A 12,514-nucleotide genomic window follows, 5' to 3' on the forward strand; every position below is an offset into this window, starting at 1 on the left:
CAAATTGACTCTCTCACCCAGGGATGTCAAACTCACGTCATCAAGGCGGCATCACATGACGTATCGGGACTTTTTTGCCATTCACTAATGGGGGTGGGGCCAGCACGTGACGCATCCAGCCCACGGGCCATGAGTTTGGAACCCCTGCTCTAACACTATGTTCTTTAACACTATATGCTACATTCAGCAACCTTTACTACATATTTTAGGAAGATTCTATTAATAACGCTTATAAGGATCATTGCTAATAGAATGAGGACGAGAGGGGAGAATACACTGTCAGCTTCTCAACTAGGTTCTCAGGTCAACTTCATTGCTCAATGTGACATTCTGAAGCTCTTTCATCAAAAGGGTCTCCTCAAATTCACAATTTTGATGTTATTCATAAATCCCACCAGTGACGTGCGGTGACGTTTATGACTGGTGAGGCTGGTGACGTCATCAAACCACGTGGTTGCTCCGATCGCAGGGGCGCAGCCCAAACGGAGAAATTTCTTCAGCTCCAGCCTCAATCAGCGCAGCCGCGGTCCCCTTCATCTTGCCTCAGGAAGGAGGGGAATGGGACCACGTGTGCAGGGGAAGGGGATTGCGGCTCTGCTAATCTGAGGCTGTGTGCTGAGGAGCCGCCTGCACACGTGGTCCCATTCCCCTTGCAAGGATCCCAGGCTCGCCCAATGCAAAAAATGCCTGGGTACCGTGTTTCCCCGAAAATACAACCTGTCCTGCGCTCACTGACCTAGCATTATCCCGAAAGCGCCAAGTTACAGGAGCCGGGGGTGGGGGGAGCGCTCACGTTGCTTGCCGCCTTCGGTATACCGCTAGGTTGGGGAGTGGCGTTCTGTCCGGCCAGAGGGGAGAGTTGCCGGGAAACTCTCCAGCCGGGAAAAGCGCCATTCACTGACCTCAGCAGCCGCCCCGCAAATCCCCTCTCCAGCCGGGAAAAGCGCCATTCACTGACCTCAGCAGCCGCCCTGCAAATCCCCTCTCCAGCCGGGAAAAGCGCCATTCACTGACCTCAGCAGCCGCCCCGCAAATCCCCTCTCCAGCCGGGAAAAGCGCCATTCACTGACCTCAGCAGCCGCCCCGCAAATCCCCTCTCCAGCGGGGAAAAGCGCCATTCACTGACCTCAGCAGCCGCCCCGCAAATCCCCTCTCCAGCCGGGAAAAGCGCCATTCACTGACCTCAGCAGCCGCCCCGCAAATCCCCTCTCCAGCCGGGAAAAGCGGCATTCACTGACCTCAGCAGCCGCCCCGCAAATCCTCTCTCCAGCCGGGAAAAGCGCCATTCACTGACCTCAGCAGCCGCCCCGCAAATCCCCTCTCCAGCCGGGAAAAGCGCCATTCACTGACCTGAGCAGCCGCCCCGCAAATCCCCTCTCCAGCCGGGAAAAGCGCCATTCACCAAGCCCTTGCGCAGCTCTCCCAGGTGACCGCTGCTGCTGCCCGCCGCCGCCCCGCTCCGCTCCGCTCCGTGCATAACTTCCAAACTCCAAAACTTCCAGCATCGGCCGCTCTAGGAGTGCTCTCTATGGTGGGCCGGCTGCTGGACAGAGAGTTTTCCGGACAGTCTTCCAGCAGCCGGCCCACCATAGAGAGCACTCCTAGAGCGGCGGGCGGCAGCAGCCAGCGGCGGTCGCCTGGGAGAGCTGCGCAAGGGCTTGGTGAATGGCGCTTTTCCCGGCTGGAGAGGGGATTTGCCGGGCGGCTGCTCAGGTCAGTGAATGGCGCTTTTCCCGGCTAGAGAGGGGATTTTCCGGGCGGCTGCTCGTGAGCATAGTTACCTCATGGCTACTTCGCCCCTGAGGCTGTGCCCGGCTCTTCGGGAGCCAGTTCACAAGAGAGCAGCCGCCCGGCAACTCTCCCCTCTGGCCGGACAGAACGCCACTCCCCAACCTAGCGGTATATTGAAGGCGGCAAGCAACGTGAGCGCTCCACCCACCCCCGGCTCCTGTAACTTGGTGCTTTCGGGATAACGCTAGGTCAGTGAGCGCAGGACAGGTTGTATTTTCGGGGAAACATGGTACCTAGGCATTTTTTGCATTGGGCGAGCCTGTGGTCCTTGCAAGGGAAATGGGACCACGTGTGCAGGAGGCTCCTCAGCACACAGCCTCAGATTAGCAGAGCCGCGATCCCCTTCCCCTGCACACATGGTCCCATTCCCCTCCTTCCTGAGGCAAGATGAAGGGGACCGCGGCTGCGCTGATTGAGGCTGGAGCTGAGGAGCCTCCTGCACACGTCCCATTCCCCTTGCAAGGATCCTGGGCTCGCCCGATATAAAAAATGGCGAGATCGGCACACTTGGGGCTGCTGCTGAGATGTCCAGGGAGGCTAAACCAAGCCGCGCGCCTCTCCCAGCCACTTTCACGGCTTCCTGGAGTAATTATTTTTTATTTTCATGACGAGAGTGGTGAGGCTCCGCCTCCCTTGCCTCCCCTGACTGCACGTCACTGAATCCCACTGCTGTCGGTTTGTACTGGCTTTACTAATTTAGAACAATAAAATAACAGAAAAGACTGTCTTTCATGGTCTTTAAAAATATTGCCATGGTGATTCCTGTCCAAAGCTATGTGAGCCTTCACAAGTGCATATAAGGCAAAAATAATGTTTATGATTTGAGGAACTAATGAACACACATTGAGCTAAAAAAGGCATTTCAAATCAAATTACTATAGGTAGTCCTCAACTTACAATGGTTCATTTATTGACCATTTAAAATTACAACGGCAATGAAAAAAGTGACTTATGACCATTTTTCACACTTAAAACTGTTGCAGCATCCCCGGGATCACAAGATCAAAATTCAAACACTTGGCAACTGACTCATTTTTATGATAGTTGCAGTGGCCCCGGGAGTCAATTGTTAATAGTTGTTAAGAGAATCTGGCTTTCCCGGCGACTTTGTCAGAAAGTGAGGAAGCAAAAAGGTGATCATAATAATAATACATAATACAATAGTAGAGTTGGAAGGGACCTTGGAGGTCTTCTAGTCCAACCCCCTGCCTAGGCAGGAAACCCTATACCGTTTCAGACAAATAGCTATCCAACATCTTCTTAAAGACTTCCAGTGTTGGGGCATTCACAACTTCTGGAGGCAAGCTGTTCCACTGATAAATTGTTCTAACTGTCAGGAAATTTCTCCTCAGTTCTAAGTTGCTTCTCTCCTTGATTAGTTTCCACCCATTGCTTCTTGTTCTACCCTCAGGTGCCTTGGAGAACAGTTTGACTCCCTCTTCTTTGTGGCAATCCCTGAGATATTGAAACACTGCTATCATGTCTCCCCTAGTCCTTCTTTCTCTTAAGCTAAACATACCCAGTTCCTGCAACCGTTCTTCATATGTTTTATTCTCCAGTCCCCTAATCATCTTTGTTGCTCTTCTCTGCACTCTTTCTAGAGTCTCCACATCTTTTTTACATCGTGGCGACCAGAACTGAATGCAGTATTCCAAGTGTGGCCTTACCAAGGCATTATAAAGTGGTATTAACACTTCACGTGATCTTGATTCTATCCCTCTGTTAATAATAATAATAATAATAATAATAATAATAATAATAATAATAATAATAATAATAATAATAATAATAATAATAATAATAATAATAATAATAATAATATTTAATGCTTCTAGACCGCCCCCTCTCTCGCAAGGGACTCGGGGCGGTGTACAGTTCATACAAAATATAACAGGATACAATAAAATTAAATTAAATATGTACAGTTGACAATTGACATGGAGGAGGTTAAAATGTAGTTAAAAGAACTGTACAAAGCAGATATAAAATAAATTCAAACCCCTAAAAACAAATACAGTAAATTAAAAAGCCCCTAAAATAACCAGATATAATACATTTGCCAGGAGGGACAGTTGAATTATGGCAGGCCTGCTAATCGGAACAGGTGGGTCTTCAGTTTTTGCCGGAAGGAGCGGAGGTCAGAAGTGGTTCTAATGTCGGGGGGGAGGTCATTCCAGAGGGTTGGGCCCATCACAGAGAAGGCCCTACTCCTCGGTGTTGCCCGCTGGCATTGCCTAGTGGACGGCACCAGGAGAAGTCCCTCCCTGTGTGAGCGTATTGGCCGCAGGGATGTATGTGGGAGGATGCGATCCCGCAAGTAACTAGGTCCCGTGCCATGGAGCGCTTTAAAGATGGTAATCAGCACCTTGAAACGCACCCGGAAAACCACAGGCAGCCAGTGCAGCTCGCGCAGGAGAGGTGTTACGTGGGAGTACCTCGTACTCCCCATCACAGCCCGCGCGGCTGCGTTCTGAACTAACTGCAGTCTCCGGGCGCGTTGATGCAGCCTAGAACTGTGACCCTGGGACACATGACCCTGGGACAATGCAACTGTCATAAATACATGCCAGTTGCCAAGCATTCAAATTTTGATCATGTGACCATGGGGATGTTGCAAGGGTCATGTGAGAAAGACCCATCAGTCACTTTTTTCAGCACCATGGTAACTTTGGTCATTAAATAAATGTTAAGGTGAGGACAACCTGTATTACATTACATAGGAATCACTTGGGTTTCTTCTTTTTGCTGAAGCGAATATCACGTTTTATATATGATAATTAATACTCCTTTCAGTGTATAGTATTTAAGAAGAAATATACTAATTATAGAAAAGTATGTATACCCGTAAAAATAAACAACTAAAAGAACTGCTAGTTGATTCTATGTTTTCTCTGCCTCTGCTCTGCTACCAGTAAGAGTAGAAATTGTTGCTTCTGCTATGTTTGTTGAACTATGCAAGTAGCATTATTTTTAATGGCAAATTCTTATAAACAACAACAAACATATTGCTGCATTTATTATCAGAAATTTTGAGACTTTTTAGTAAAAAAAGAACTAAGAAAGAAATATAAATCTCCTCAACTATTAATCCTAACCCACAGGCCAGTGCCACCATGTGGCCAAGAGAATCATTTTTACACTATATTTCTAGATCTGTGTATCCATATTGGTGGGCATTCTCTGGTTCACATCCACCATCAACCAGGGAAATTTAGTGAGTCAATCACTAGCTCACAGCACAATTTTAAATAAGCAGGGAACTATGCAGTGGAGAAGTGGAAGAGAAAGAATTTCTGTCTAAGAAACGAAGTAAAGATCTAATAAGCAAACACGAACAAATAAGCAAATACAATACAATAGCAGAGTTGGAAGGGACCTTGGAGGTTTTCTAGTCCAACCCCCTGCCTAGGTGGGAAACCCTATACCGTTCCAGACAAATGGCTATCCAACATCTTCTTAAAGACTTCCAGTGTTGGGGCATTCACAACTTCTGGAGGCAAGCTGTTCCACTGATTAATTGTTCTGTCAGGAAATTTCTCCTCAGTTCTAATGCATGGGACATACCCAAGTTCAGTGTCCTCAAGGATGGGAAGGTGACTTTCCCTGTTGTGCTACACCAATCTGGACAGCCTACAAGACTCTGCGGCCAAAGTCTGCATCTGCCGATGCAAACTTATCTAACTTATAATTCCTAATGAACGGCAATGGAGACGCCCATGCCGCCGCCCTGCAAATTTCGTCTAGAGGCCTGCGTAGCCCACGCCATGGTGGTAGCGGCACTCCTCGTAGAATGGGTTGTTATGCCCTCCAGGACCACCTCCTTCTAAATACTATTATATAAGCTTGAGATCAATGTGAAACCTCTTAGAGATAATTCTGCAGTTGAAAAATGAGAAATTATATGTATGTAAATATGATTATATGATGAGAGACATCTTAACACCATTTTGTCTCTTATGTGGTCTTCCCACTTTTGGCTCATAACTACTGCTTTAAGTTCAAGAGCTACAGTTTTCTTCTAATTCCATTAGTACAGTACTTGAAATGAGAACTCAAAGACAGAAAATCTCAGAGCATCTCTTTTCTTCCCCATGGTAATAACACAAAGTTTTCTAAAATGAATATCATGAATTCACTAAGCCTACATAGCAAATGGAGTACAAGTAATCCTTGATTTATGACCACAGTCTGGCAAATAGTTTGGCTTTAGGAAAAACTCATTCTATAATTTACAACTTTTGCAGTAAAAAAACATCTGGGCTACATGTCTTCATCAAGGTAAAGCTGTAGATGAAATTTACATAGATTTTTGTAAGGCTTTTGATATAGTAGTACGTTACAAAACTGCTGTTGAAATTAAACTCTTACGGCATTTCTGGACCTTTGCACAAGTAGATTGCTGCTTTCCTGTCTAATAGACTGCAGAAAGTCAAAATAGGGAACCGGCTGTCTAATCGTGCATCAGTTAACAGTGGTATTCCACAAGGCAGCGTTTTAGGTCCCACACTTTTTTTTTGCTCTATATCAACGATTTATGTGATCAACATAAAAGCAATTGCATCCATTTTGCCAATGACGTAAAATTATTCAATTCTACAGATCATTCTGTTGTTTTGCAAAGTGATCTCGACTGTGTCTGAATGGTCATCTATTTGGCAACTTCAAATTTCGATTAATAAATGATCTGTCTTACATATTGATAAACATAATCAGAATGTCAAGTATAAGCTAGATGGCATTGATCTAGCAGATGACCCTAACTTTGGCAAGGGCCTAGGTGTACTTATCTCTGACAACTTATGCTCCAAAGTTCCCTGTAACAGCATTGCTAAAAAAAGCATCAAGAGTTGTACATTTAATTTTTTGAAGCTTTTTTTTCTGGAAACATTGTATTGCTAATTAGAGTTTATAAAACCAACATTAGACCAATCTTTAGAGTATTGTTCAAATGTTTGGAATCCCCACCATATAGCTGACATCCGTACAATTGAGCGAGTTCAGAAGTATTTCACGAGAAAAGTCTTTCACTCTTCTGTACACAATAGATTCCCTATGCTACTAGGCTCAAAATTCTTAGTTTGGATAACTGTGTCACTTGCTGTCAGACCTAGGTATTGCATACAAAAGTATACGTAGTAATGCTTTACCTGTAAATGACTTTTTCTGTTTAATCGCAATAATATGTGTGCGAACAACTGCTTTAAACGCAATGTAAATCGTTTTAAACTTGACTGTAAAAAATATGATTTCTGTAATAGAGTTGTCAAAATCTGGAATTCCCTACCTGGTTCAATTGTCTCAACTACAAATTTTCAGTTTCAGTCACAAATTGACTTCTGTGGACCTTACTGTCAATTTCTAAAGCGTTGCCATGATTATTATCAGGCTGGCATGGAAGGGGAAATTCCATGCATGCCTTCAGCCGGAGTCGGATCTCATGTCTACAGCCTAGTTGGAGAATATGAGTTATGACACAGGACAGAAGGGAGGGGGATACAGGGGTAAAGTTCAAACGCAATTAAGCGAAAGCAATTTTGGCTCCACAGGAGTCCACGCCAGAATGTCGCTCCTAATAAATGATTGGATTTCTTTTGAACTTTGTCTCGAGGCTCGTAAATTAATTAGGTCGTCTTCTGGGAACTTCACACTTACTTCATACTTAAGTAGAGGGGGTGTGCATAAGTGCACTAATGTGCCTACTGTCCCTGTCATTGTATTTTTTTTTCTTTGATTCTTGTTCTCTTGTTTTTGTTTGACAAATTCTAATAAATAAACAAACAATTGAGCCCAACATTTCCTTTGCTAAGCAAGACAGTTCTTAAGTGAGAATGGCCTTTCTTGCTACAATTGTTAAAATTAGTAACAGGATTGTTAAGTCAACCTGGCTTCCCCATCAACTTTGCTTGTCGGAAGGTCACAAAAGGTGAGTACATGACCCTGAGACACTGCAACTGTCGTAAACATGAACCAGTTGCTAAGCATCTGAATTTTGATCACGTCACCGTGATGCAAAGATCGTGTGAAAAATGCTCATCCGTCACTTTTTTCAGTGCCATTGTAAATTTGAATAGTGATTAATGAATGGTTACAAGTCAAGGACTGCTTGCATTCCTCCTTAAAAACTTTCAAACTGATCAATTCGGCTCTAGCCAGAAGGTTAGCTCTGAAAGCAAACCCACCGTCTTGGTTGATTCCAATTACTGTAGCCTGTGTTCTGAAGTTCACTTTCTTCTCCTTCTCCTTCTTCTCGTTCTGGTAGTTCTGGAATTTCTCTGCATATAAACAAACTTTGCTCTAAATCAAAAGAAATCATTATGATCCCCAAAACAGGTCTTTTAATATTTTGGGACATGTGAGAAAATTGGAAGGACTGGCAAATAGCACAATAAATCTTTAAAACCCTGTTAACAAACAGAAATATGCATTGGAAATAATAATATAACAATGATAACAACATGGGTATAAACAAGGCAACAGTAACATTAAAGTATCATAGGGTAGCGAAATAAAATAAGATCAGCTAGACCAGCCCTGAAATTATACAAAGATAGAATATACAACCCAAAAAATATCCTGAGATTTATCAATGCAAACAATATTAAAATATAAATACGAATTCAGAATGAAAACATCAGCATTGTTTGTATACTGCCTTATTCACCTTTTTAAATATAACCCATATGATATTGACTGGGATCAAAGCTCTAATACCTCAATATTCGTGATCCAAACATATTTCCAAGGTTATATGGATATATGGAGAGGAGGTAGGTTTGTTTGTTTGATTTTTTCCAAATGGAAGCTTACTCCACTTCATAGGTGCCAGATTTTAAAGAATATGTTTTTGGAAGAAGATTGACATTGGAAAACATAGGTTAGAGAATTCCAATGAAAATGGGAAATAATAATCTTTACCCCTCTAGGGCATAAACTGATTTCTTTCTTTCACCCTACCATACAGCGCTCTGGAAGATCTCAAAATCTGCTCAGGGAGGGTTGCAAATTTTTTGAGAGAGAAATTATGATAAACAAACCAAATCACTGAGTTCTACTCATAGCATTTTCCAAGGAAACATTTCTAATTAATTAACTCATATTTAACATATAGGTGGTTCTGTTAAAGACATCTTGCAGAATATCATATGGATTTCCATTCCAGTGCAAAAACAAATACCATATCTCATCTGAATTTTAGACATCATTTATAAAAATTGATGACGATGCTTTCCAAAATATAAACCCAGACTAGCTTAATAGAACTTTTTGTTCATGTTCTTCTTCACATTTCAATCCATATATGGAAGAAATACAATTTTTATGCCCCAGAAAACCTTTTCATACTTTCTAAAGGCAGGAAAATCCATCTGGTAATTTGGGATCACATAGACATTTATAATACATATAATCTGAACGTAGACACTTTGCTAAGCCTTGCCGTAATTTGCATGATTTACATTTATCATACTGTATTAATCCAATTAGGTATTTATGGCTAAGCATGATCTGTAAAACGAACTGCAATTTAAGGCTTAGTACAATACATGAATCAGGGCATACTGTCTATTCTCCACCTTCACTGCAATGCATAAAAAAGAGCAGGGGAATGTGTGCAGATCGGTTAGAAATTGCACACATATTATAGACCAGCGATGGCGAACCTTTTTTGGCTTGCGTGCCATAAGTGGGAGGAGCGCAGGGGGATAGTGTGCAGAGATGTCACAGCCATAATGCAATGCGCGACACCCCAGTGCACATGCGCGCACTACAGAGGCGACACCCTATTTTTTTGCATGCTTTGTTTGCCCTCCCCAGACTCCAGAGGCTTTATAGGAGCCTGGGGAGGGCAAAAACAGCCTACCCCCCCCCCGGAAGCTCTCCGGAGGCTTCAGGGCCCTTCAGGATGCTTCCCTGAAGCCTCCAGAGCAGTCAAAATGAACCTCCGAGCAAACCGGAAGTGACTTTTGAGCGCTCCAAAGGCTTGAGGGACCTTCAGGACGCTTCCCTGAAGCCTCCGGAGCAGTCAAAACGAACCTCCGAGCAAACTGGAAGTGACTTTTGAGCGCTCCGAAGGCTTGAGGGACCTTCAGGACGCTTCCCTGAAGCCTCCGGAGCAGTCAAAATGAACCTCCGAGCAAACCAGAAGTGACTTCAGGTTTGCTCAGAAGGTCGTTTTGAGCGCTCCGAAGGCTTGAGGAACCTTCAGGATGCTTCCCTGAAGCCTCTGGAACAGTCAAAACGACCCTCTGAGCAAACCGGAAGTCTGTTTCCGAACTTCCAGTTTTCCCATAGGGCTGTTTTTTTGCGCTGCGGAGGCTTCAGGGAAGCTCATGAAGCCTCCGGAGGGCCTCCGGGGGGGGGACTCTCTCCAAAAAAGGGTGATCTCAGCTGACCAGCACGCATATGCGCACTGGCCAGCTGACAGGGCAGCGCCTCTCGTGCCCTGACAAATGGCTCCATGTGCCACCTGTGCCACGCGTGCCATAGGTTCGCCATCACTGTTATAGACTATTTAGCATAAACCCACTGTTTTTCTATGTGTACTGAAGAAATGTGAAAGTAAAATAAAACATATTGTCCTACTGAGAATGGACTAGGCTTCATGATTGTCTAGTTTCTATAAAGTGGGACAAATAATGAATATACCTAATGATGCTTTGACTTTCATATATCTTCCCACTTCCTCCAGCAATTATACAACTATGCTAACTACTTACATGCATGGTAACAACCCTTGTAACATCTTGGGCAATTTCAATAGGAATTAGGTTTGCAAGATTCCACAGAAAGATCTAAATTATCTTCCATACATCTGTTAGGCTGAGACACTTGTCATTCAGTAAGGAAGTAGAATTGCTGGGAATTTATTGGGTGGTTCTTTCTTACAGATAATGTTATGCAAAACATCAGTGCGTGTTGCATTTGTCTCAAAAATCTAGAAATCAACACAGTATAAACATTTTCTGAAGCCCCAGGTAAAGTAGCAGCCAGGACATTGCGGAAATGTTGATAAAATTGGACTTTACATGAAACAGACCAAATTTTGGCAGTGATTCACATCACCCATATCAATTACATCATTTGAATAACGCCATTATTATTCATATAGATGAAACTGATGCAAGTGACTTAATTTGCATAATAACATCATGATGCAAATAATAGAAGTAGCTCCAGTGATATATTTAATGAACAATTGGCAATAAGAAACTTTCCCTTTCCCACAGTCAAACTGATAAATTGGGAGTCAGTATATCATAAATACTTTGGGATACAAATGATTACCCTACATATTACCCTAACCCTGCATTTTCTTTTGCTCCCTTATCTAGAATAAATACTTATAATCCAACCTTCTCCATGGCGCTGCTTGGAGAGTCCAAGGAAGGAAGGGTTAACACAGCCTATCTGCCCAAAGGACTGAGTTGATTTTTTTCCCCTGGTCATGCCTCCTTTGCCTCCACAGGTTCAGTTTTAAAAACTCAGTCCGCCCTATAGGACGTACTCTGGGGAGTTCCCGGTCTTTGGACAAATAGGCTGGGTTCCCCAAAAAGGAAAACTATTTTTTTTTAGATAGCATAATACTTATCAGGATTTTTTCCCATTCCAATTCGACCTTTTATTATTGGCTTTGCTTAAAATTGACTAAATTAAAAACAGAGGCATTGAAGGAGCCCACCGGTTGCCCTAGCAACGTACTCAGCTGTGGCCACTAGTCCGGCGTCTGCCGGCGAGTGCGGGGACGATCCTGGAGTTGGCTCGCCCCCGGCTGCTTGCTAAGGGGATTTTCAGCTGAATTTCGCCCTCGGCGGCGTCCTGGCTGGCTCCGGAGGTTGCGGCGGCCATTTTGGAAGCTGCGTGTTGGCGCGCTTTCCAACGGCCATTTTAAACATCTGGCTGCATTCTGGGCACGCTTTTAAAGCGCGCAAAACTGGCGGCAGCCATTTTCTCTGCTCACTTTAACTGATAGCAGCAGGGAAAGCGCTTGGATTCTCCGCACCTCTCTGCCTCTCAGCAGATCGCCGCGGAGAGCTTGGAGTGTCCTGCCTGGGTCTCCAGCAGTACCGGAGCCTCTTGAGTATCCCTTCGGCTGAAGGAGCGGCTGTGGAGTGTCCTGGTGCCTTCTTCCAGCCTCCAGAAAATTTGAAGATCTGCAGACGCTTTGGAGCCGGCTGGCCAGTGTCATTTACCCTTCTTCTGCACTTGAATTGATCCAACACCCGTGCAGCCATGGCAGACGAAGATTTGGAGCAGAGGGATGAGCTGGCTGGGCCATCCGCTAAGCGCAGTAGGCCAGATCCCTCGGGCCAAGGGAGAAAGGGTGGAAAAGGGGCTGGGGGAAAACCCCTCCATAACTCCTCAGGAAACAAGGGCCCCAAGCACCTAGGAGATAGGAGACTTGAGGGCTCCAGAGAGCAACCTGACAAGGCCCAGGCCCCTCATCTTCCTCAACCCTGTGAGGCTGAGCTTGGCCCTGCCCTGAGCAGACGTGAGAGAGAGGACTCTCTCTCTAACCAAGGGGATCAATCTCCTTCCATTAGTGGTAGGGATTCCAGATCTGCTTCTCCTGCTGCATCCCTGGGTTACCCAGATTCCCCCAGTTCCTCTGTAAGGGACGATTTGGGGCCTTTCCCTGGCTGTTCCCACATGGAGGGGCCTTTAGCTCCCACTCACTATGCAAGGGGTTCAGGCTCTTCTAGGCCCAGGCCTGTTGAGGACAAGGGCC

General features: G+C 44.7%; 1 protein-coding gene across 2 annotated transcripts in view; it reads right to left on the reverse strand.

The window, feature by feature from the left end:
• The window catches only part of MPDZ (multiple PDZ domain crumbs cell polarity complex component), a 140,692-nt gene that overhangs the window by 51,311 nt on the left and 76,867 nt on the right, over positions 1–12,514 (reverse strand). For both annotated transcript variants that reach the window (XM_081945779.1, XM_081945780.1), the window contains exon 25: positions 7,971–8,063. In XM_081945779.1, the coding sequence (XP_081801905.1) occupies positions 7,971–8,063 (93 nt within the window). The remainder of the gene's footprint in view (positions 1–7,970; positions 8,064–12,514) is intronic.

This window comes from Natrix helvetica (assembly GCF_964273705.1).
Source record: "Natrix helvetica genome assembly, chromosome: 2".
NCBI lineage: Eukaryota > Metazoa > Chordata > Lepidosauria > Squamata > Natricidae > Natrix > Natrix helvetica.